Raw genomic sequence first — 25,246 nt, forward strand, 5'->3', positions numbered from 1 at the left:
TGAGACGCCGCGGGGAAGCGCTCTTACTGCGCGCCTGGGACCCTCTCAACTTGGGCGCCTTGGGCGCGGAGCCCTTTGGGCACTCGCCGCCCTTCGCCCGGGCGATGGGGGTGGGGCCGCCAGTCCTCGCGGGAGGGCGGGGGCGGACGAGGGCGGGGGGCGCATTTGTCTCTAATAAGGAAAGACAAAGACATCCCGGCGGCCGCGGCTGTTCCCGCAGCTCCGCTCCGCCCGAGGCGGGGCTGGGGCGTCTTTACGGGGCCCGGGTCACCGCCTGCCCTCCCTCCGCAGGTGCTGCCCGCCGCCACCATGACCGAGGGCGCGCTGGCCACGGATGAGGTCCGGGTACCCCTGGGCGCGCCGCCCCCAAGCCCTGCAGCGGCGGTAGGGACGTCCCCGGAGAGTCCTGGGGCGCCGGGACGCGAGGCGGAGCGGGGGTCCAGGCCGGTCGCCTCTCCCCCCGAAAGCCCGGCAGCCGAGCGCGGCGCAGAGCTGGGCGCCGACGAAGAGCAGCCTGTCCCGTACCCGGCGCTGGCGGCGACCGTCTTCTTCTGCCTCGGGCAGACCACGCGGCCGCGCAGCTGGTGCCTCCGACTGGTCTGTAACCCATATCCTTCCCGGCCGGTGGGGCACGGGGGTCTGGGACGCGGGACCCTTTCCGAGTTCGCTCTCGTGCGCCCTGGCTCGTTGGACCTGGTGCGGGCCTGGCGCGTGGGGGCGCAGGGCAGGGGCAAGAGAGCAGCGCTCTTCGGAAAGCGATGGCAGTGTGGGGGGTGGGTGTGGGGACGCCTCTAACGATCGCTTGGGGTATCACGATTCAGAGCCAAGTCAGAACAGAACAGGAGAGGGTGTAAGAAGGGGCGGCTCTCGGAGGAGAGGTTGCAACTCCGGTGCCCCACTGATGGAGGCAAGAACGGGAATCCCTCTTCTAGGCTTTCTGAACTTCCGGTCTGAGGCGGGAACCTCCTTGGGGAGGGGGAGTCCACAGGGGATGGAGTAAGGGAGCAAAGTTTTCCACCTGCGTCTTGTGCGCTTCTAAGCGCAAGAGACCTGTGGGGGCTGTGCACGGTGCAGGGCTTGTAGCCCGTTCTCCGCGTAGAAAGGCGGTGACGTTGGTTTGAGAACTCGATTTTCCAGGCTGAACTCGGTGCCGGTGCCGGGGCTGATTTAAGTCATGCGCAGCTGGGGTTGGGGGCAGGGAGGCAACTAGCACTGCGCACTGGGAACCCCTACTCCCTAGTTCCTTCTCTGGCCCAAGAAGTGACATGGACACAGGCTTTAAAGGAAGGTTCCAGAACAGAGTTGAAATGGGCCAGAGGCAATTCCTGGGATGCAGATGGAGGTCTGGGGGCCCCCTGGCTGGTGGCCTTTAAGGGCTGGCTCTAAAAAGAGCCTTGCTCTATGCCTGGTGCTGCCGGATTCTCCTCAGGCGCCTGTGGAGCTGGTCCCCAGGGTGGCTGGCAGTGGATGCTCCTCCTTCCTGCCACTGGCTGCAGGTCGGCGGCCTGCTTTGAGGGAGGGTTGACAGGGTCCTCATAAACTTTCTCCGTCAGAGTCAAGGAGACAGAGGCAAGATGAGCAATGTGTGTGTATGTTTCCCTACCTTGTGTGTTTAACTATATAAATATTAAATACAAAAGAGAAATTTGTACCAAAAAAAGTAATAAAACCGGTGTTTCTTTTGTCAAATCCAAACACTGGTGAGTCGGGTTCATTTCTGCTTATAAAGGAGACTCTTGTGGTGGTAGAGACAGCAGGCTGTGGCCTCAGCCTGGGCCTGCCTCAGAGGCTGTGCACTGCCTTTGTCTTCTTATGTAGTAGAGGTGGTGGATGGGTGTCCAACCTCTGTGTTGGAGTGGGACAGACCTTATGGGGTGGCTGTAGGTCTTTCAGCTCTACAGAACCCAGATCAAAGGTGATGAGGCAGGAAGGTGGCATAGCTGGGTGTGGCAGTGGGCAACAAGGTAGTGCTGGTAGGCCCCAGAACAACGACCATGTTCATCATTCCCAGGCATGTGCCAACCAGCTAGGGGAAGAGGGCCTGGCCGCCCTGTCCCCTTGCAGTTGAGTGTCTTGAACCTGACACTGACACTGACACTGGTTCTGGGCTGGTTGTGCCCCTGAGGACTTCTAGTGAGGTTGTTTGCTTCTAGTTGGTTGTTGTGTGCAGAAAAGGTGGGGTTGGGGTGCTCGTGCAGGTAGAGTATGCCCTCAAGGGCCGAGGGTTGTGGGGCTGGCAGTGCCTCAGGGGTCCTGTGCCTGGGCCCCTTCCTGGCCTGAGGAGGAGGATGCCCTTATGGCCCCAAGAGGGACTTGGGCTTTGCTGGCCTTCTGGAGAGGGCTGGAAGGTGCCAGGGAGCTCAGCTGGGGGAGAGAGCCAACCTGTCCTTACAGGCGGGCCTCTGGTAGCATCGCTGGGTTGGAGTTGCTGTGCCACTCACTCTCCTTGCTGTGGGTACCTAGAAGCAGTTTGACTCTCTCACCCTGAACACTTGTGATGCAGAGTATCTGCGGCCCAAGGGGTGTCACAAGAGGAACCCAGCTCCCAGGACTGTTCTACTCTGGGTCCCCTGGGAGCTCTGCACTTTGGGGTGGGGGTTATGGGGGCCCCAGCCACATGGGACTGCATAAGGATGTGCATCCAGGCTTTAGTGAGATCCTAAAATAAGCCAGCATGCCTGGACAGGTGGGGTATCAGCTTACTTGGGGAAGCCCATGTGGGCCGAGGCTTTCCATGGCTCTTAAGATTCCTGGGAGTTGGGAGAGGGTGATTTTGTAAGAGGCAGGGGGAACCATGGGCAGTTGGTGTGGCCAAGTAACTGGAGAGAATTAGTTGCTGGAGGGGCCTGGGATTCCCTGCAGGTGGACCTGGTGTTGGTTGGACCCTTCGTCCTTCTTGTGGAGGGTAAACTCGGAGTCGGAGGTAATCCGATTTGCTCAGGAACCCACACTCCGTGAAGCAGCCTGCAGCTCCCTGGCTGGCGCTCCTAGCGGATGCCCGCTAGCCTAAGCTGGGCTTTGATTGGCTATTAAAATGCATGGAAGGACTTTCTCAGTCCCGGACCTTTCCAGAACCCCCAGATAGATGAGCCCAGCACAAACACGTGTGTTCTTGTCTCACCTTGAGGGTGGCTGCCGTCCATGGCAGAGGAGCCTTCGAGGACAGTTCTTGTCCTTATTGATTTATTTTGCTCTTTAAAAATACAACCGTGCTGGAACTTCTGGGTGAGCACTGTTTCTCCTACACGGCTTATTTATAGATGAAGGTGGGTGGGACCCGTGTGTTGTAGCCTGCTCAGCTGGGTTATGTTCTGCCCCGGCTCCCCCAGGCTCCTGACTTCCAGCCTGCCTGCCTGGCAGCTGCTGGTATCCTGGTTCCTGGCAGACGGGGCCTCTCAGGGTTGTGTAGAGGCTGAGAAGGGGAACTGTGTGAGCAAGGGATGTGGACTGCTGGTGTGCAGGGCTTGAGATGGCCAGTGGGCACTTGGGGTAGGGGGCTGGCCAGGTCTTTAGGAGGAACCCCCAGGGCTAGGCACCAAATACCCTTGTCACTGGGCTCTGAGGGTCTGAAGGACACCCCAAGGTCATTGGCAGCTAAAGGGCAGAGCTAGGTCGAGCCTAGCCTGGCTCAGAAGCCCTTGGGTTGGCATGTCCTTGGCTGGATGGCCTTAAGTTGTTACAACATCTTTTTAAAAATCCATGCTTTCGGCTGCCCTGTTGCTCCTCAGTGACTGCCAGGGGCTCGGGCAGACTCGTGGCTGTGTGAGTGTCCCCATTGAGGACATGCAGAACTGGTCTGGAGAAAGCTTGTCCCTGCCCTGTCCTCTGCTGTCTGAGCTCAGAACTGTACTGTGTCAGGAATCCACACTGGCTCTTGGGGCTTCTTTGGTCACTGGAAGTTGCAGGCCCTGGGGACCTGGAGCTGTCCAAGACCCCTGGGCTTGAGCTCTGAGCAGGGATGCCCAGGAGGGTGGGCTCTGCTTCTGGAACCTTGCCTGTCCTTCACAAGTCTCTTTCATGTGTTCCTGGGACCCAGGCCCAGGGGTTGCTCCTTCCCAGAGCCCTTTCCCCATCCTGGGCACCTCATTTTGGCCTCTGATTCCCTAGATTTTCAAATTGGCCCTGCAGGGCAACTTCTCACATCTGCCCACACGTCCTGTGGGCTGGGCATGGCTTCCATCCCAGTGGATGGCCACCTCTGGTTTCATATCCCACAATTGTGGGATATGAAACCAGAGGGGGTTTGGTGTCTGCACTGCTCCTGTTTGCCAAGGGCCCTGGGCCCTCCATGCTGAGGGACAGGCCTCTCTATGGACTCTGGCATATGCCAGGGCTCTCCCAGGAGAGGCCACACACCTGAGCACAATCAGTGCCACTGGCCTTGTAGAGCTAAATGGAGCCTGGGGAGTGTCGGTTCATATTGGGCATGGACCATGCCTGGGTCTCCAGGACATGTTCCCACCTGGGGCTCATCTTGGGGTGGGAGAAGGTGGCCCCACCCTCCACAGGGAACAAGGAGGTGGACTGCAAGGGAGGTGGATGCTGGGGTGAAAGGCAGGCAGGGCAGACAGCGTGTGGGGACCCTGTGGGGAGCTGGTGGTCCACCCCTCCTAAGACTATTGGAGGAGGCCCCAGGTGGGCGTCTCCCAGGCAGGGGACCCTGGACTTTTTCTCAGAGAGTCATTCACCACATCCTGCATGACGTTCCCTCACCATGATGGGCATGATGGCAGCAAAGCCCAGTGAGTCCTGCAAGTGAGACTGCCACATCATACTTGGTCCTTAGCACCCATCAGGGAGGATGGCGTGATGAAGCTGGAGCCCACAGCAGGCCAGGCGCTGGTAGGGACCATCCTCCTCTAGGGCTCTGGGTGGCAGGTGCATCCTTTGTGCATTTGGGAGAGATCTGCTGAAAGACATGCACCTGCTGTGTGGGCTGTGGGGTGGACTGGCCATTCTTGCCCTCCTGGCTGCAGCTCCCAGCCTGTGCTGCTGGGCACCTTGTGCAGGTGCCCCAGGTCTCACCTCTGGTAGCACTGGTGGCTCTCCCTGGCCTTGTTCCTGCCTGCTGCCAATCACCCCTGGCACTGTGGAATCGGCAGCCCCTTTCTGCTGGTGTCAGGAAGGACAGAGTCCTGGAGCCTGACTGTCGGCCACACTAGGACAATGGCAGCCCACTCCCCGGACCCCCATGTGCCTCTCCCATTGTTCCCTGAGAGGCCCTTGTGTGTCTGTGAGGAACATGGAGTGGTGGGGAGGGTTCCTGTGAGCACTGGGTTTTGGTGACTCCATCCAGCAGTGGTCTCCTGGCCAAGCCCCCATGATTCCCCACAGCACCCACCCAGATCTGTGGTCCTCTTATTCATGGCAGGTGGGGGCCCTTGGAGAGCAGGATGGATCAGAGAGGAGGCCAGTGGGGCTGGGGGGCTGGGGAGATTCCGTCCACTGGCAGACACTGGGCCTGTGTGAGGAACCTGGCAGAACTGAGACAGATGGGGGGTGGCCAAAAGCTTTCGAGGCAGGTGGGCACCACAGGCAGATGGCCTGGACTTGGAGCCTGCCCTCTGAGCTCTGGTGCTGTGGATAGCAAGTCAGGGGCCAGTCTTCAAGGGAGGGACAGTGTTGGATCTAGGCTTATTAAGGAGAGGCAGAGATGGAAGGCAGCTGGAGGCACCACTGGGCAAAGGCTGGGAGGTGGGAAGGCACTGGTGCCCCCCACCCTTGAGGCCAAACAGATGTGGTGGTGCTGGCCTTGAGCCAGCAGACCCAGTGTAGTGCCCAAGCTCCGCCCAGCTGGGGGCCTGACTGTGGCAGGCTGAGGGCTCCTCCTGGCCCAGCGGAGCGCTTAGGGTGGTCTGGGTGCTCCCCCGAGCAGCAGGCTGGGTTGGGCTCTGGAGTTGGCCCAAGACCTGCGTCAGGGTCAGGATGTGAAGGAATGCGGGGGTGGACCAGCCTGTCAAACACTCTGACTTGAATCTAAAGCAGCCCCGCCGGGCGCCCACCACATCTAAACCTTGGCACTGAGTGGTCAAGGTCGGGCACGACTCGTTACCTCTGTGTGTCAGAAATCAGCCCTGGCTGTGCTGAGCCGCCCACGGGGCTCTTGGTCCCACTGGAACAGCACTCCTCCTCCAGGCCAGTGGTTATGACGTGCTCTCCTCCCCTCGAAGGTTAATTTGGCCACCAGTTGGAGCTACTCAAGGCCCTGCAGCTCAGGTTGCATTTCCAGACAGAGACTAAAGACTGACCGCCCATCCTGGGCAGCAACAGTGAAGTCGGCTGACTGCCCCAGGCCCTTGGTGAGACGTGAGCCCAGACAAGATGCAGTCCAGGGGGCAGGGACACAGAAGAAAGGAGCCTGGCTGGCTCTCGGCCCCCTGCCTGGCTCAATAGTTGGCAGTAGGTTCAGGCATGGTCCCTGGAGTGCTCTGTCTGCCCGGGGCAACAGATGGCCTGTGAGCAGCCACTCTTCTGCTCAGGAAGGCCTCGTGGAACAGACTTGAGGGGTGTGGCGCCCCAAGGCTGGTGTCCCAGGCCTCCCTGGCCCTTACAGTCTCTGCGGTGGGGGGACGGGGTACTGCTGGCAGGATGCGGAATGCTGGTAGAGCTGTCAGAGCCCAGAGGGTTGATTAGTGAGGACAGTTGATGAATGTGCTGAATCAGAGCACTCTGTATGGGGGTGCCAGGCCACTAACCTCACTGCCACCTCGGTGCCTGCAGGGTCAGTCGGCCCTGCTGTGGGTCTTGCCCCATGCTCTGTGGGCCAGCATAATGTCCATCTTGGCTGCCAGGGGCCCCTGGGCACCCCTTCACAAGTGTGATGCTGAACAGCCCCAGCCCAGTTTTTGCTGGGGGTGGGAGCTGGGCTGCAGTCCCCTGTGCCCCTGTAAGTTGGGGGTTGCCCTCAGGGGTGTGGGCTCCCTTTCAGCATGCCTGGCCCTATGCCAGTCCCACTCCTGGGTGGAGACCCAGGCCAGGGCTGTCCCTTGTGTTTGGGTGGCTGTGCAGGGGTAGGTCTGAGTTCTCATGGGGATCTATAGCCATCCGGCATAGCAGGGCATGGATGCCAACCCAGCACTGGTTGAGCCTCTGGTAAGGGCAGGGTGGCCAGGAACCAGGCCAAACCCCCAGGCTGTTCCTGCTGGTGGTCACAGCCCTGTGCCTGGCCTTGCATGAATGCTGTGCCACACTGTTCCTGACCCCGGCACCACATGGGGCTGTACTTGGCAGGTATGGTGACTTGCCTGGTCACTCTGTCCTCTTCCTTCTGGGTTGTGCCAGCTTCACTCCTCCACCCTCCCGCTGGGCTCCAGGCGAAGTAGAGTGCTGGTGCAGTGGGGACAGTAGCGTGGGAAGGGAGTGGTCACATTGGGCTGCAGAGGCCCCCATCCGAGTGCTGGCCTCTGCTCACTGCTCCTGCCCTTTTTCTGACCCTTTCTCCTCTCCCTTGCACTTGCGCCTGGGTGGGGTCCCTACTGAGGAGGTCATTTCACTTGTGAGGACCCTGAGGGACACCTGATGCTCATCAGGGGATAGTGGCTTTTAGTGCCTCCAGAAGTCAGTGAGTCTACCTTGCAGGGCTGGGCCTCCAGGGATCCTGAGTCTCTGGCTGCAGGAAGGTGACCAGCAATTCCCTCCAGCCTGCCTGTGTGGCAATGCCATAGGAGCCTTGGTTCCTACCACGTCACCTCAGCTTCTTTCTTTCTTTCTTTTTTTTTTTAAAGAGAGAGAGAGAGAGATTTAATATTTATTTATTTTTTTAGTTTTTGGCGGACACAACATCTTTGTATGTGGTGCTGAGGATCGAACCTGGGCCTCACGCATGCCAGGCGAGCGTGCTACCGCTTGAACCACCTCCCCAGTCCTCAGCGTCTTTCTTGGTCATTGATAGAGGGGGGCCTGGCATCAGAAGCCACAGGGGCCAGATGCAGTCCAGGGGAATGGTGGTAGGGCTGGTCCTGCTGCACGTGGCCAGTGCAGTGGCTGGCCACAGGGACTGGCTGATGGGACACAGACCTCAACCTTGAGTAGCATCTGGGCCTCCTGGGGTTTTTTGCCTGGTCTGCATGGGGGGGCACCACCAGGCTCAGTGTCAGAGATGAGGCCAGGGGCCAGGGCCTCAGCTCAGAAGACATTGTCCAAAAGGCGCAGGGCCTAGGATATAAACAGACCCGTGTTCCCTGAGGGGCAGAAGTGGCCCTGGGTCTCCCCCTGGGTCCCATTGTACCAAGGGGCTGGAGCCTCTTGGGTCATTGCCTAGATGCTACAGTACCTTTGCGAACAGATTGCCTCTGGCCTTCATTTTTATACCTGTGAAATGGGCCTGTGGCTGTGCAGAGGGTGGACAGCACATCTCCCACACGTGGCCACACACGTAGGTTGCTGTGCCAGACTGAACACTTGTCTCCTTCAAAGTCTGTGACCATCCAGGATCTCAGAATGTGACTTCATTTGCAAATGGGGTCTTTGCAGATGTTAAGCTGAGGACATGCTGGGTCACGGTGGCCCCAGATATGATGACAGGTGTCCTCATAGGAAGAGTCAGGACAGTGTTGACAACAGAAGCAGAGACTAGGCAGTGCAGCCACAGGCCAAGGCACACCAAGGACGGTGCTGACACCAGGGCTGGAGAGGCCAGGGCCGGCTCCCCAGGAGCCTCAGGAGGAGCCTGGACTGCGGACTCTGGCCCTGCAGGCCTGTGTGAGCGAGCTCTGTTGTGTGAAGCCCCCAGCCCACAGTGCTTGGTCACAGCTGTCTCGTTTGCTGACCCCTACTCTGTGCCCGCCCAGGGAGGCTGTGAGCGTAGGGAGCCCTGCGTGAGCCCCTTCCCAGCATGGGCATGCCCCACCTCCTGAAGGAGGTTCAGCCAGAGGCAATTGAATTCAATCACGGGAGCCAGTCCTCTGGGGTAAGTGGTGATTAGATTAGATGTGCTGCCTCAGGCTCTGAGAGGAGGACAGGGCCACCCGGGGAGAGGGCGATCACCGTGAAATTGGTCATTCTGAGTGCCCAGTGAGGGGAGGCTACAGCAGCCAGTGTTTCCTGCCTGGTCAGAGGCCCATCTGGCTGTCCTGCTGACACCTGGGGTGAGGTGGCAAGAGGCAGTGGAGCACTTCTCCCATCCCCAGCAAGGGGGCTCCCAAGGGGAGGTGTCCATCAGGGTCAGCCTTGAAGATGGCCTTCACGAGCGTTCACTTGGCTGGCCTCCCCACCCAAGAGTTCTCCAGGAATCTGGGACCCTTTGCAAGAGCACCTACCTGTGCCTCTGAGGGGCACAGGTGAGGCTCAGTGGTGGATGAGCCCAGCTGAGCCTGCTCACTTCTGTCCAGGTGCCCTGGATGTGGCTTCAGAGGGATGTATCAGGCTCCAGCTGCTGCCCATGTGCCTGGAGGACAAGGACCACCCCTTTAGTGTCCATGGAGAAGGGTTCTGTCTACAGGCACCTGAGAAGGGAGAGCTTCAGTCTGGAGCTGCACCCCCAGCCCACCCTAGGGCCCCAGCTCAGAAGACATTGGGGGTTCATGGCCCTCAAGTTCCTCCTGGTGTCCCCAGGCTAACTGGCATCATCCCATGGATGCCTACCCCTGCAGCCACATGGACGGTCCTGGCTCCACCCAGACAGTGGCTGGATGCCCCTGCCTGTGTGGGCCTTCTGGGAGTCTGACCCTTGAGGTGGCTGCACGTCCCTGGGCTTTTTGCCCATCCTGTCTGTCCTATGCTGTGGGCAGATGAGGCATCCTGCAAGTTGAGGGCCAGCCTGCCCTTGGGAGGACCCTGCCCTGCATCTTAAGGATCCACAGCCCTCTACTCACCCTTTCCCAGGGGACCCTAGGGGTATCAGGGCTTAGGAGAGGGGCACAGGGGTATTTGATGCCTCTGAGGGCTGTGCTGCGCTTTACCCAGGAGGCTGGCTCTGGTCTGACCTGGTGGGCCCACTGAGCAGCCAGCCTATGCCCAGTCTCAGCCTGGGTGGCATACATCCTGGCCACTACAGACAGGAAATGTGTGCCCCAGGAATGGTCACTGCTCGTCAGGAAGGTGCAGAGTGGGCAAGCATTGCCCAGGGCCCACACAGCACTGTCCCTGCCGTGTCCCTTTGTCTTTGGGAGCAGACACAGTTCACCCATGGCGGCCGTCTGATGAGTCAGCCTGCATTAGTGCCTCATTGAAATGGACAGACTCTCCTTGGGCTGATGGGGAGCTGGGCATTTCCTACTCCAGCCATGGCCCCTGGCTGTCCCCAAGGATGTCTGAGTCTCTACCAGCTGGTGTGGCACAAGGCTCAGCAATGCTAGATGGGACCTGAGACCATCACCCCTGCTGCCACACGGGGACCCTCCCACCCTGTGTCTATACTGCTTAGTATATTTGGTTAGTTGGGGAAGTGAAAGACTGTCCATCCACCAGGACTGTGTCCAGGCTAGGATGTTGCATGCCAGCCCCCCGGACATCCTCTGTGGTATGACACACCAGGGTCCTGGCCTGGGTCTTACTGCCAGAGGAAACCCAGGGTGCCACTGAAGTTGGGAGTTTGTAGTAAGGAGTGTTCTCAGGTTAGGGTGGCCAATGCAGCATCAGGCAAAGACATTTCCATCTCAATTTCAGGTTTAGCCAAGGGACCTTTTGTCTGTCTTATGAGTTAGGCATCCCCATTCCAGGCACCGTGGCCATGGTTGATTCTTTTCTGGTGTGGGCACAGGCTGGCTCCATCCCCACCCTCCTCCTGTGAGTGTACGTTGGGTTGGCCCTCAGTACCCTGGAGTCTGGCAGCCCAGGTACCACAGAGGCTGCTTGTTTGGGGCACCTCAGCCTCTGCCTGAGGTGGCGAGGATGTGCTGTGGGCAGTGTGGCCCCTGCCCACCCAGCCTGGCTCCACACCCCTAGTGGGGTGCCTTCCTGCCCCTCAGATGGACACCCCCACCAAGCCCTGCTCCCCCAGGTCCTGGATGCAGGCTCTGCTGGCCACATCTTCTCTGCCCCACCCTCCAAGGGACCTCAGGGAAGCAAGGCGGGAGCCAGAGCAGGTTCTCTGGGACAGACCTCCTGCCCTGTTCATGAGGTTCATGCCTGAACCCCACAGAGGCCTCAGGGAGTCTGGTTAGTGGATTTGGATTTCATAGCCTGGGACAGGGTCGCTCAGGGCTGGGGGAGGCCGTCTGAGGTCTGACGTCCAGAGGAGGCATGTGGTGAGCCCACTGCCAGTGTGAGTTCCTGACTGGGTTGGGTCCCAGTGCAGCTGGTGGCCCATGTGGCAGAACCATGTCCCCTTTGCCATGGCAGGGAAGGCTCCTGAGCATTGGGCCAGTAGGAACATCCCTGAGCTGGCTGATCCCAGGGTCGTTGCGTTTCATCGAAGTTCTGTGATGTGACGGATGTCCCAGATGGGGCCGGGACAGTGGTAGTGGCCTGGCCAGAGTGAGGAGGGGACCATGGAATCTTGCCCAGTGTGGTGTGAGGTGCAAGGAGACTGGCTGGGCCTCCAGGAGACAGGACTGCTGTCCAGGAACCTACCCCACCTGTTAGCTGAGCACTGCCATCCAGAGGAACGTTTTAGAAGTCTGACGCAGTGTCACAGGAACAGCTTGCCACATGGACCTGGGGACAGTGGTTCACAAACAGCAAACTAGGGGCGTCGTTATTGGGTCTCAGAAGCTGGGCCTCTGCAGCTCAGGCCCCGTCTTCTTCCGTGTCCCAGAGCCTTGCATTGAATCTGGTCACTGGTGGGGAGAGGACCAACTGGCTCAGGGGTCTGGCCAGGGCAGGTGCAGGGAAGGAGCCAGGCCTCACCCCACTGAGACCTGGTTTAGCTCTGGTCATGGCTGAGCAGAGCTTTGGTGTCGAGGGGTGCTGGGGCACCCCAGCACAGCACCCAGACACTGGCTGAAGGGTCAGAGAGGGCCCCAGCCGGGCAGCCTTCCCCTCCTGCCTCTCCAGGCTGTCAGCAGGTGTGGGGTCTCCCTCCTGAGCGTGCACCGTGGGGCCGCTACTCTGCCTGCTTCACCCCCTCCCACAGCCCACTGAGCCCCCGGTCTTGCCCTCCCCTCCTGAATCTGCCCCCACGGACACATCTTCCTTCCTGAAGTTTAGGCTGGAAACCAGTTCCCCCTGCACAGTGAGGGAGCTGCTGTGGTGCGCCCCCCGGCGTGGGCGTGTCTGTGGCTCCTGAGGGGGAAATTGGCTGTCTGGGGTTGGCTGGCAGGCTGAGAACAAGCCCGTTTTTGTCTTCTAATTAGGAACCGCTGGGTTTGTCCTGCTGCCTTGAGGAGCCAGGGGGCTGTCCCTGTGTGAGTGCACTGTGTGGGCTGAGCCTGGAGGGCCTTGTGTCTCTCACTTTCTCCTCGGTGTCAGGGACTGCAGGAAGGAGGTAGGCAGGCCCCATGGCCAGGTGGCCTTGGAACTGGGGTGCTTCCTGCCCTAAAGAGGGATAGGGACCTGGTCAGGGTCATGAGCATCGGAACTTGCTGTCTACATCCAGAAACGCCTCATGCCTGCTGTCTCTCGCCCTGGAGGCACCTGTGCTGGGCTGCATTCCTGTCCAAAGCAGAAGACAGGAGAGCCTGGCCCATGGGGGCCTCATGACAGTACCCAGGAGCCCCAGGCTCAGTGGAGGTTGCTGCCGGCTCTCAGGGTCCAGAGCCGGGTAGGCCGATTGGCTCTGCCTGTGGCTCTTTCCCAGACACCTCCATGGGCTGTGGCGCACACCCCACGGCACCTGGGAGGATGTGCTGTCCCATGGTCTTCACTCTGTCCCCAGTCTGATGCAGCCTTTGCTCTAGTAAACTGATATGGCCATAATGCGGAGGAGACGCCGTGCCCGCTGGTGGTCCCGTGAAAGCTGGCTGCGGTGGCCTCTGCATTTGCCTGCTCTGGGCATTCCCCACCCATGCCCTCTGTGATAGCTCTCCCTGAGCATCATATTCTAGGTTCACCCACATGGTGGCCAGGGACAGTGTCCTTTGTGAATACCCCGTGGTGTGGTTGGGGCGCTTTGTTCTCCACTGAGGGCACCCAGGCTGTTTGCACCAGACTGTTGTCAGAAGTGCTGGGGGAGGGGCACATGTGAGTTTCTTTGGGAACCAGGGTCAGTTCTCTTGCAAACACCAGGAGCAGAATTGCTGTGCCATGCGGGAATGGCTCATCCCAGAGTTGCCAACCTGTTTCTCAGAGTGCCTGCTTGGGCCCGGGGCACCTGGAGCCAGGCTTCTTCCACACCAGCCCAGGGGAGCAGGACTGCCCCTCCTTGCAGATACATTGTGGTATCTCCAGCGTGGGCAGCCCCTGCCTGTGGCTGTAGAAGGGGGCTTAGATGTGGCCTGCTGGGTTCAAGGCCATCTTGGTGGGCAGGAGCTAGCTGGCTGCCCCTGCCTGGGGAACCCCTGCCCTGGCCTACAGTTGTGGGGACAGGTGCCAGTGCCCCAGGCACTGGCGGGTGGAGTGGCGCCTGGGCTGTGGGTGGGATTAGCTGGCGCGTGTGCTTTCTTGATATCCGTCAGTTCTCAGGAGAATTTCAACACCCACACTTGAAATAAAAAAAAAAAATTATTAATGAGCTTGGCGCGGTTGCCATGGGAACCTGTTGCTAATGAATCTCTGGGGTTTCCTCTTTACCTTTGTGGAGCAGAGAAGGCCGGAGCTGCTCCGACCACGACATATTTCCCACTAATGGGGTTGCTGTGGCAACAACTGTCACTAATCCCCAGTCGGCTCTGGTTTACCGGCCTGGCCCTGGGAGTCTGCAGCCCAGGTTACATAAAGCCATTTAGTGAGTTTGAGGCTGCTCCCAGCCCCACCCGGCTCACTAGGAGACCCATCCCTCCTCCAGGGCCACACGTGGGTCCCCTAGATGCAGAGCACAGAGGCAGCATCTCTGGGGTTTGCTGGAGAGCGGGCTCTGTGAGGCTGGGTTACAAGTTGGCCTCCAGGCCTTGGCACATGGTGTATGGCCAGAAGGCACCCCCAAGGGAGTAGGTGAACTGTATCTGCAAGTCTGCAGGGTAGCGGGGACCTAAGGCAAGGCTCTCTGAGGCCATGCTCATGTCTGCAGCTATCACCTGCCAAATGCCACTCTTGGCTGTCCCTGGCTGCTGAGCTGATGGGGTGGGGCAGGTTGACCTGCAGTCACAGTGCCCCTGCCTGCCAGGAGTGTGTGGAGTTGACCAGAGCTGGGGTCCATGTTCTGGAGCGCCCCTTGCCTCTTCTGAGTGAGCCTGCTCCCAGCCAGGTCTTGGGGCAATGCTGAGGGGCCTGTGGGCAGGGGCTCCATGCTTAGCAGACAGTGATACCTGAGTAGGGACGGTGGGAGGGTGGAAGGATGGCCGATCAGTCCACCTGAGGAGTGCTCCACACATACCACAGGAGGGCCCAGTGGCTCTTATCTTCCCCTGGCCCAGGGCTAAGGGGCAGCTGAGGGCAGAGGCCACCCTTGTCCCCACTAGCCTATGGCCTTGGGACATTATAGGGATTAACCAGTGGGTTTCCCAGAGAGGCACCCACAGGAGATTGACCAGGATGCTGGGCAGCTGCGGGTGTAGAGGGTTGAGTAAGAGGTGTATGTGGAGAGGGCCAGGTACCCGGGCTCCAGGCCGAGAGGTGAGCCTATGTCCACACATGGTGCTGGACTTTGTTTGCCCTCTCTGCTAAGACAGGCCCAGAGCTCCCAGTCTGCCTCCAGAAATCAACACGTGATCCCTTTGCTCAGGACCACCTATTGTTCCCCACTGTCCACCATTAGACATCCCTTAAGCCCTTTGCAGACCTGTGCTGGCTGTTCCCACCGCGGCCTCTGTGCTCTAGTCACCCCATCTCACTTGCTCAGCCTGCTCCAGGTTCCTGAGCAAGGTCCTTGGTTCACAGGTGAGACATCCTCCTGGCCCGAAGCACCTGCCCTGTGCCTGTTGCCAAGCCTAGTAGGTTACTGCTGGCTGGGTGGTCCTGAGGCTCCTGGCCTGAGGACAAAGCCCACAGCTGGCAACCTAAGTTTGTGCATCTTGGCTCCGGACCTTCTGTGGCTGCCCCACCAAAGGCCTGGGCTCCCTAGTGGCCCCCAGTCCCTCTCCCTGTAAAGGGCCCAGCCTGGGGCTGCTGCCCTCCCCCAGGGCCATGTGGGCAGGATCTTGCCCAGTTCCCAAGCTCTTGGGGCTTCCTTCCCTGGCAAGCAGGGAGCCCCAACCTGCTTCTGGACTTGGTGCAAGTCTGCAGAGCAACCTGACTGCCAGGGGCCTGGGGAGCTAGGGTAGCCCTACCCAGCCTGCTCCTCCTGGCCCATCCATGATCCCAGGTGCAGCTAGCTATATCCACAAAGGGTTCATACGATGGGCCTGTTAGAGTGGGGAGGCCACAGATGTCCTTGGCCATTGTGCTGCAGGTCATGTTGGGCAGCTCAGGGCTCACAGTCGGGGTGTTTTCCTGCATGTTTGAAATACAGTCTGCCGGATGGTTGGGATCGCGGGATGTTTTAATTCCTAATTTAGACTGTTTATGTGCAGAGCTGAAGTCCCCGGGGGAAGAGACAGTGTGGGCTGAGCCCCCACCGCCCCTCCCGGGTGCCTCCCTCTTGGCCTGTGTTTCCAGCTGCCTGGTGGGTGCAGGGTCTGTGCCAGGATGACCTAGTCCCTGAGCCCTGGAGCGTCTTCCCATTGGGCACTGCCCACCGCCAGTTCCCTCTGCCGAGCTCTCTATGAGGAGAAGCCCTCTCCATGCATTCCAGGATTTTTTCTGGGCCAGGTCATGCTGGCTAGGCTGGCCAGGCATCCCCACCAGTTGGGCTCCCTGGGGCGGGGCCAGGGCACTGGAGGGCTGAGGAATCTGTGGCGTCCCTGGGCAGGCTCAGCTGTCGGCTGGCCTTGGGGTTTGGAAAGAGTCCGGGAAGCCAGATGAGGGGGAGGGGGCCTCTCACCCCACAAGTGCCCTGGGCCCCTGCGTGAGCACTAAGGACTGTCTGAGGATCAGTATGGACTCCCCAGCATCAATTAGAAAATACATTTTTCAATGAGTAAGGATCTGGTTGAGGCCTAGGCTGGTTTCCCGGTTGCCATGTCAACCTAGTTGGCGTGTGCCCGTGCCCTCTTCTCTGGGTGGGGAGCTAACATGGGCCTGGGCCTGGCTGGGTTACTTGGAGGACGGGACCCTCCTCTGAGGCACATAGGATCTGAGCTATAGCAGGAGGACACAGCAGGACCTGGTCGCAGGCCCCACCCATGGGTAGCATTCTTCCTGTGGTTTATGGTCCTCGGTTGGGGTCTCCTCCAGTCTGGCTGGCTGCTGCCTGGCATGACCCTAACCAGGAACTATGCTGGGGACCACAGGTCTGCCTCTGTCCCTGGCAGCCCCTCCCACCTCCTGCCTTCCACCTGGTCTGCCCCTGTTGACGCCATTTCTATGGTCCCCACCTAGGCCTCTGGTCCTCTGGCTACATAGCCAGTTCCCAGTGCAGGATAGTGGGGGTTTCACCCCAGCCCCCTCCTGGCCCCCATCCATTCCTCCTTCATCTAGGCAGGGTAGCATAGCCAAGGAAGTGGCATGAACTAAGGTGGGCACCAGGCATGAGTGGTTGAGTCCAGTACCCTGGAAGGGTCTAGAGGGCATGGTGATTTCCAAGTCTAACCCTAACCCATGTCCAGCGGGCTCAGGTCGTGGAGCGTCCTTGACCTCCCATCGACTGGCAGGCCTCCCATCTTGGGGCCCCTAGATGCTAGGCTGGGCAGAGGTCTGCAGTGGACCGGAGCACAGTAGGTGCTTTTGGCCAAGCCAGCCCAGGGCTCTCCCTTGCCCATCACACTGGGTGACACCCCTGGAGCTCAGTGTCGAGCCAAGGGTGGAGCATGGCCCAGCAGGCTGAGGCAGTGCCTCCTCTGCCACCAGGGCTGCCCAGACCCTGCTGGCACCTGGCCCAACCCATCCCCAGGCAGGGTGTGCCTGCCTGAGAGTGTTGGAGCAGGTTATCCCTGGCTGTAGCAGGCAGGGGCGGGCGGGGAGCCCATGTTGGAGCTGCGGGTTATCCTCCAGCCGTGCTCCACGCTGTGCTGATCCTAACAGGAGCCTGGGGATTCCCTAATTAAACAATTTATTGTTAAAGCGACCAGCTTCCTTGGAGCTGGCTTCCTGCAGCTATGGGGACAGAGTGAACACCCCTCAGCCCAGCAGGCATCCTGCATGGGTGACATGTGGCCCAGCGCCCCTATCTAGAACTATTTTTTTTTTAATATTTTTTTAGTTGTAGGTGGACACACTACCTTTTTTAAATTTTATTTATGTGGTGCTGAGGATCGAACCCAGGGCCTCACACATGGGAGACGAGTGCTCTACTGCTCAACCCCAGCCCTGGCCCCCATTTAGAACTTCTTGACTGTGTAGACCAGCAGCAGCCCTGAGGAGGTTGCTCTTGGGACCGTAGACTTGGGGAAACTTGGTGGCTTGACTTCTGGGGCAGGGTAGGGTCTGAGGTTGGCCTGCCCTGCCTTGGGGTGACTTGCTCAGCCACAGTCCCAGAACTGTGCCAGGCCAGACCAAGGGACTTCTCAGGGTGTCATGGTGGGTAGCTGGCATCTAGCAGGAGAGGCACCCGCCAGGAGCAGCGTGGAGTGCCAGACATGCTACTGCTCCAGAGGCGTCGAGCTGGGTGCAGGCCCAGGGGGCTACAGTTGGGTGGGTGGCAGCTGCCCCAGAACCCAGCAGGAGGGACAGGATAGGCTCAGCTGCTGGGTAGGTGTGGGGGTGTTGGCTGGAGCCCCCACATTGAGGGTACAGCTCCTCACACTCCTGCTCGCCAGCCCAGCTGTGGCGCTCCCACTCTGGGGTCTCCAGGGGCCCTTCCCACTGGATGTGAGAACAAGGCCCTGTAACCACTGTGACTTGATCCCATCCCTTTTCCTTTTCAATGTTTGAAAGTCGAAAACTACAACAGTCCTCACAGATTCACATGGAAAACAGGGATGGTGACCATATGTCCCGGTACGTCCTGTTGCAGGGAAAGGCCATGTTTCTCCAGACATGGACACTAGGGAGGAGGGCATTGTTTGGCTAGTCTCTGAGGCACCTGTCTGGGCAGGGCCTTTCATAACAGGCGGCTCTTGGGCTTTTCTGGTACGAAGGGTGACACCTGGGGATCGAGGCCCCTGGGTGTACTTGGACGGTGCCTCTGCCTACAGTTTGTCCAGCCCTGCAGTGGCCCACTGGGCTTTTGGTCTGGGGCCACCCTGGGTCCTGAGGCCGCCACCAAGGTCAAGGTTGGCTCCAGGTACTCCCTCTGGGGCTGGACTCCCAGAGGCATACACCACCTCTGTGGGCCTGGGAGGCGGAAGTAATGCTCCACCAGCCAAATGTAAATGCGGCCCTTCATTACTAGGATGGGGGGCTCCCCTGCACTGTCTCCTGAGGGAGCCAGCACCAGGATTCCCCCAGCTGTGGGCAGCCAGAGCCCACGGGACTGCTGGATTTGAGGGGGCGGGAACTGGGGCATGGCCAAGCTGGAGGGAAGGAGGGGAGGGGTTGGGCCTCCATCTGCTGGAAATGGGGGGCCCTCTCCCAGCAGGGGCAGCCAGCACCTTCTGAAACATGCGGCAGGCAACAGCGTGTGGATAGCCTGCCATGCTGGGGAGGGGGGAGGCGCCCATTGTTAGTTTAAAAAAATGACTCAGACGATTCACAGAACCTTCCTTTTCCTGCCGGTTTCCAAGAATTCTGCTCCAACATAATGGATCGAGTTATTAGGGATCGATCCAGACACAGCAGCTGGAGAGGAGCCAGATGGGCAATTCGGCAGAGCACGGACCAGGAGACTCCCTAGGGCCTGGGTCTGCAGTCAGCAGGAGACACCCACCCCACCCCTACAGACCCAACCTAGTCACTGCTCCCTGGTCACTGCAGGGAACCTTGAGGCTGGCCTCTGGGTCCTGCTGTGCACCACCCATGGTGTGTGCACAGTGCCTCTTGTGGGCACACTGAGGCCTACTGCATGGTGTTCATGTGCGGCCCCACTGAGTACACACTCTGATGGGATTGAAGCCTGCTGCACGCAGGGCCCCCCGCCCTGGTGGGTCCCTTCAGAGAGTTTGCACCCGGAAGCCAGGCTGTGGGGGTATGGTCTCCTCAACCTGGGACGAGACTTCCTCGCTACCCATTCCTGGTGCCCTGCCCTGCCTGCCACATCCTGTAGGCCTTACATGCACTTGTCCTTCCCCAGCCCTGTGCCACCCGGCTCAGAGACACCAGTCCCTGATGTGAAGTGGGCGTTCAGTGAGCTGGAGGGCTCCTGGGGGAAGAACCTCGATGTGGGTTTTGAGAGCTGAGTAGGAGTTTCTGAAAGCAGGAGAGGAGCTAGGTGTGGGAGGCAGGTGCAGGGGCCAGAGGCCAGCACCCATGTCTGGCAGACCCTGGTCCCCACTTTCCCCTCAGGCCCCAGGAACATGGGTTATGTTCCTGGCCTCTGTCTATTGGGTTGCCATATGTCCAGGATGAGGGGACAACCTCAGGCCTAGGGGCTGGAGGAGCTGCAGGCCTCCTCCCACCTGGTCCCGTGGATGGGCTGTGCAGGGCTCTGTGTGACCCCTTCCACTGCTCTGCAGGTTGGCTAGCACAACAGCTCAGTCGGGGTCTGGGCTTAAAGACTCTGAGTGCATTAAAGGCAGACACTGTGGTTTGAAATGTTTGTGCCGGAGTCTCCCCGACAGCTTGAGCCAAGCAAAGCTAATTGGTGCCTGGCAGGGGCCTCCCTGGTCTAGGGCATGGGACAGCTCCTGTGCCCTCTACAGCAAGTGGACCTATCTCTGCATGTGTGAATCCCCTCTCTGAGCAGTGGGGGGAGGTAGCCAGTGGAGCTCCTGGTGGCAGCCAGACCTGGATTCTCCAAGCTGGCAAGAGAGGTGCCTGGAGCCCCAGTTAGCCATCTGCAGAGGGGCAGTGCTGGGAGGGGAATGGGGCCACCCTAGGTGGTGGTGAGTGGCTGCTGTCTGATCACCCCTGTCTTAGCAACCATGTCCTATCCTACTCTTGCCCTGTCCCAGGGGCTCCCAGCTTGGGGGTGAGCCAGAACCAGCCAGGGTGGGGAGGGGCCCCAAGAGAGGGTACTATGGGCAGGGCCATGTTTGTCTACTAGGGTACCACATAGTAGTGGTACACACACATGGGTGTGTTAACCTGGTGATCCTGGGAGCTGATGTTCAGGAGCCCAGTGTGGCTAGGGCCAGTCAGTCCTGGGCTTGTGGATGGTGCCTTCTCCCTGCATCCTCACATGGTCATCCCTCTGCACTCTGTGCAAGGACACCAGTCAACCTGGACTAGGGTCCTGTCCTTGTGGCCTTGATTTAACCTTTGTCACCTGTGCAAAGGTCCTCTATCGTGGTGCAGTCATGTGCTGAGAATTGGGGTTCTACTTAGGAATCCAGGGGATACAAATGAGCCCGTAACAGAAGGCCACTGAGCCTGAGGGGAGGAAGCCATCGCTATGGTCTGAATGCTTCTGTCCCCAGATCAGATAGTGAAATCCTATCGCTAATGTGGTGATTTCAGGAGGCTGGCCCTTGGGAGAGGTCTGGATTCGTGAGGCCATGAGGCACCTGAGGATGGGATCAGCACCCCGAGACAAGGCCTCCAGAGAGACCCTCTGGGCTTGTCTGCCCCCAGTGGACACAGGGGAAGTTGTTCCCCTACAGCTGCTGTGGCCCTCTGGAACCCATCCCGGCCAGCACTCAATCCCAGACTTCTGACCTCAAGATTAAGGCATAACATTGAGGTTTGCAGCCTGTGGCTCCTGCTGCAGCGGCCGTCCCTGTCCTACCCTGCATGAGGGGCCAGCACCTAGCACACTTTCATGTTGTTCTCATATCAATGGGCAGAAAATGACCTTGCTCCTGAGACAGGTGTGTAGGACTAGGAGCCACGTGTGGTCAGCCTGGTCCCTGCATACTGACCAGAGCATGGCTTGAGCAGGACCCATAGTCCTGAGCTTTGAGCAGGCTCCTGGGACAGGGATGAGGACATGGCAGTAGCCATGTGTAAATGTCAGACCCAGGTCGAGGCTGGGCAGCAAGGCACCTGGCTTTATAGGGATAGCAGCCCCCGGGAACCAAAGTTCATCTAGATTTACTTTGAAATCGGACTTTCCAAGGGTCTGGGCTATTCTTTTAAAATGTTATTGCTATTAATAATGCAGCTGGTGGAGAGAGGGCAGGGCCAAGGCCAGATGCCACTCCAGCCTTTGTAGTGAGTGGCCTTCGGGCTCCAGAGGCAGGCATGAGGAGGGCAGCGGGGCAGCCACTGTCAGAGTGCAGGGCCACCCAGGTGCTGGGGTGGACAGCTTGGGTGCAGGGCCTCCCCATGGCCTTGGAAGAGGCACATAGGGGTGATGGGCGGCCCCACCAGCTTTGTACTTGCGTGACCCTGGGCCTCTCTTCACCTGTGAATTGGGAATGTCCAGCAGTCCTTTGAGCAGGTAGATGAGGCTTAATAGTGGCCAGATCTGAGCCCAGGGTGGTGGATGGAGAGAGTGAGGGACTCCCAGGGACCACTGTGCTGGGCAGGGAAGCCAGAGAGGGTGAGTCATGGCCAGTGTCCTATTGTCTTATAGTGTCTGTGTCCTAGCAGCCACTTAGGAAGGGGAGCATCAGCCTCAATCCCAGTGCCTGGGACTTTTCTAGAAAGTCCCAGACACTGCTCTCTGTGGTTAGACCCTTCACGGGGCTTGGGTTCTAAAGCCCTTGGTCCACCACATGCTGGGCTAGCCTGGGCCTCAGTGAACAGCCCTCAGGACAGCAGGCCAGGAAAAACAGTCCCACCCAGTGGGGTTGCCACTGTGTCCTGGGGCCTCCCGTGAGGTGCTGGCTGTGATGGCAAGTGAGTGATCAGGGGGCACCAGCCATGGCGACCTGGACTAGACCTGGTGGGACCAGCGAGGCTCAGCCATCCCCGTGCACTGCTCACCAGCCTGGGGATGCCTGCCCTGTCCCTAGCACCTGGGGTCACAGGGAGGGTTCTTGGGGCTCTGTGTGGGGAGCTCTGCTGGGGCCCCTGGACAGGGTCAGTCTGCATTTGTCTGAGGGTGGGGGCGGAAAGCCTGGAGGGTGTTCTTCTAAGCTGTGGGAGAGTGGGGTCTGTGCTACCAGCCGCTGTCTTTTTCAGACACAGCCTGGTTGCCTGGCAGCGCCTGCTGTAGGGTTCCTGGCTTCCTCTGGATGCTGGACACCAACAGACAGGCACCTCCTTGTGACTTTCTGTGTGCCCATGTGGCAGGGTGAGCAGCTCCCTAGGTGCACATGCATGTGTCACATGAGCTGGGTTTTCACACCAGTGAGACTTTGGTCTCACCAGCAATGTGCAGAGACAAGAAGCACATGGTCACGGGAGTTGAGGAAGGATTTGGTGGGCCAGGCCTGGCAGGGGCCCAGCCACCCCCTGCTGCCCAGCCTGAGGCACAGACCAGATCTCTGGACCCTCAGCGTGGATACAGGGCAGTGGCCATTGAGGACATGAGAGGGGCTTGCTCTTAGGAGCAGGGCCAACAGCAGCTCCTCATTGGCCTTGTCTTTCTGGGTGTGGAGTTCTCTCTGCTGTTGGGTGCAATGGATTTGGGGAGAGGGGCCTGGACCAGTCTGGTCAGGCAGGGCTGGCAAGGCTGGCAAAGCTGCAGATTGGAGAGATGGGAGTGTAGTGATGGGCAGATAGGCCCTGTACAACCCCCTGCCCACCCCCTGGATGGACCGTGAGAGATGGGGACCCCCCCTCAGCCTCCAGACTCCTCTGGCTCTGATGTGTTGGACAGCCTACAACCCTCAAAGGGCCCAAACAGGTCGGCTCTGAGTCCTGTGGGCCAGCCCTGCCCTGGGTGCCCTGGGCCAGCACCCCTGTATCCCTGGCTGCCAGCCTGCTGGGGTCGGATGTGGCTTGGTGCTGCATGCAGACAGGTCCACCTGGTTCTCCTGCAGCAAGGAGCCTCAGCGTGAGCCCTGCTGGCTGCCCGGTGGACCTGAGGTGCAGCAGGCTCTGGCGCTCAGGCCACGTTCCCATGGAAGGAGCATCCAGTCCCCTGGGGTCGCTAATTTGGGCCGCAGGCAGCTGTGCAGTGGTGCTTGGGCAGTTATTTCTGGCCCAGAGAATTCCAGCAAAGCAGGCCCTGAGCCTTCCTTGCAGGCAGACGGTCATCTTCCCCAGGGCCTCCCAGCTCTATTCCCACTGCCCCCCCTTTCCTTCCACAGCCTGGAGTGTGTGCAGAGCCCCCCTACAGGGGACCTAGATGGGCAGAGCCTGACTAGGAAGTTGTCCCCGATGATGCTGGCCTCTCCTGCCTTCTGCTCCCAGGGCAAAGCCAGCCTGGGGGAGGGGCTCTCTAACTAGGGGCAGTTCCCAAGCCCGGTGTACCTAGAGGGCTGAACCAGAGCCATATTAGTGGGATCAACCTGGAGGGTCTGGAAATGAGGGAGAGAAACAGGCTGGGGCTGGCTCCACTTCCAGGATTGCCCTGGGCCTGTAGGTCTGTTCTTTGGTGTTGCCACATGCATGCTGCCACCAAGTGGGCTGGCAGGGCCTGGATGTGGTGCCTCTGCCAGTACAGTCTGCCTTCCTGCGCAATGTGACCTGGTCCTCTGCCAGTCCTCTGACCTGAGGGGTGGGCTTGGGTGTGTCCACAGGAGGTGTGCCTTGAACCATCCTGAGTCAAGCTCTGTTAGGAGCTGAGGAGAGATGGGCACTTGTCCTAATCAGCACACTTTGAGAAGTGTGCTGTTAGAGGAGCCACGGGGCCAGAGGTGCTGCCACCCGGCCATTCTGAGGCCTGGAGGGTGTGTGTGCACATGGGTGGGGCTGTACGGCACTGCTCCGCTGGTGCTGGGCCCTTGGCTAGAATGGGGGCATCCAGTCCCCTGCTCCCAAGGCATACGGGCATGTGCTCCAGCCTGGGTGAGAACAGTGTGGCCTGGTTAGCTTGGCAATTCTGCCAGTGGGGACCAGGGCATCTGCCGTGCTGTTCAGGCCACAGCAGTCCCGAGGCCTTGGCCTCCTGGGTGCCACCTTAGGCGAAGGCTGCCGCAGAGGTTTCAGAGGGCCCTGAGGCTTGAGGCTGCTGGCACAGGGAGAAGCTGAGGAAGAGAGCGTCCTGGCAGCTGGAGCCCACCACTCAGAGTGGTCTCCTGGCCCCCTGGGCCCAGGGCCACAGTGGGGAGGGGCTCCTGCACCCTGGCCTCAGTGGGAGGCATGCTGCCCTGTGGACTGCCCAGTCCCCCCCCACCCCGTTTCCCCTGTGTGACCCTGAGCGGCTGGAGAGCAAACAGCTCCATGTTTGGCCGGTTTTGGCTGCTCCCTGGCTCCCAGCCCCAGCCGGATGGAGCAGAGCGTCACGCAGCCCAGCTCTCAGGCCACACTGCAGGGGCCAGGCCACAGGGGAAGAGGGCCTAGGGTCTCCCAGAATGGACAGGCCAAGGGCCAGGATGGGGACAGAGGCTGGGAGAGCTCAGTGTCCCGGGGACCCCCAGTCCCTAGACAGAGGTGGTGAATTGGCAGGGACACCCCACCCTGGCTCACTCCAGCATTGCCCCATGGGCAAGTCTGGAACCTATGTCATTCCCTTCTTGTGACGGGTATGCCCACCACCTCTGTGATGGGGGGCAGGCTGAGCCCCAAGCCCAGGGCCCACCCTCAGTGCCCTTGGAAGCTGAGCATCCCCAGGCAGCTGGGCCTTCCTGTCACAGCCTCTGGACACCTTGACCTCCTGGCTGATGGAGTGGGCATGAGGGAGGCCTGGGCCCTGCCCCAGCCAGCCCTGCTATACCATCTCGAGGCTGCTAGCCCTGGAGAAGGAAAGGGTTGGGTGGGTGTGGTCAGCATGGATCTGCAGAGGTGAGTCTGCTTCCAGGAATCTGGGAACCAGGTCAGACAAGGACAGCACTCTGTCCCCCAGGTTGGAGACAGTGGGAACCTGGGGCTGCCAGCTGACCCCATGCTCCCTGTGCAGAATCAGTGTGGGCGCGCATCTGCCTCCTGACCCCATAGTGCCATGTCATTTCCAACTGCCTGTCCCAGTCCCCTCCCAGCAGCCCACCCCTTCACCAAACAGATGGAGCCTTCTTACGTACCCTGCAATGCCCAGATCCCAGCTGTGGGCCCCAGCACTGGGCAGGGTGGCTGGGCCACACCTGGTCACGCTGTCACCATGGCAACAGCCTCTGTAGGGAAGACTTCTTTCCATCAGTGAGTCCTAGGAGTGGCCCTGCCCCGTCCAAGAGGCCCTGGAGGCTGAGGACAGGTGCCCATGGGGCTGCCA

The 25,246-nt window shown here is 59.9% G+C and overlaps 1 protein-coding gene across 7 annotated transcripts in view; it reads left to right on the forward strand.

Moving 5' to 3' along the window:
- Positions 1-25,246, forward strand: part of Cacna1h (calcium voltage-gated channel subunit alpha1 H) — a 53,828-nt gene that overhangs the window by 272 nt on the left and 28,310 nt on the right. For all 7 annotated transcript variants that reach the window (XR_013427070.1, XM_078024395.1, XM_078024396.1 and 4 more), the window contains exon 2: positions 292-607. Coding sequence is in view for 6 of the 7 variants with exons in the window: in XM_078024395.1 (XP_077880521.1) it covers positions 310-607 (298 nt within the window). In the remaining variant the exon portion in view is untranslated. The remainder of the gene's footprint in view (positions 1-291; positions 608-25,246) is intronic.

The sequence above is a fragment of the Ictidomys tridecemlineatus genome, chromosome 10 (genome assembly GCF_052094955.1).
Source record: "Ictidomys tridecemlineatus isolate mIctTri1 chromosome 10, mIctTri1.hap1, whole genome shotgun sequence".
In the NCBI taxonomy this organism is placed as follows: domain Eukaryota; kingdom Metazoa; phylum Chordata; class Mammalia; order Rodentia; family Sciuridae; genus Ictidomys; species Ictidomys tridecemlineatus.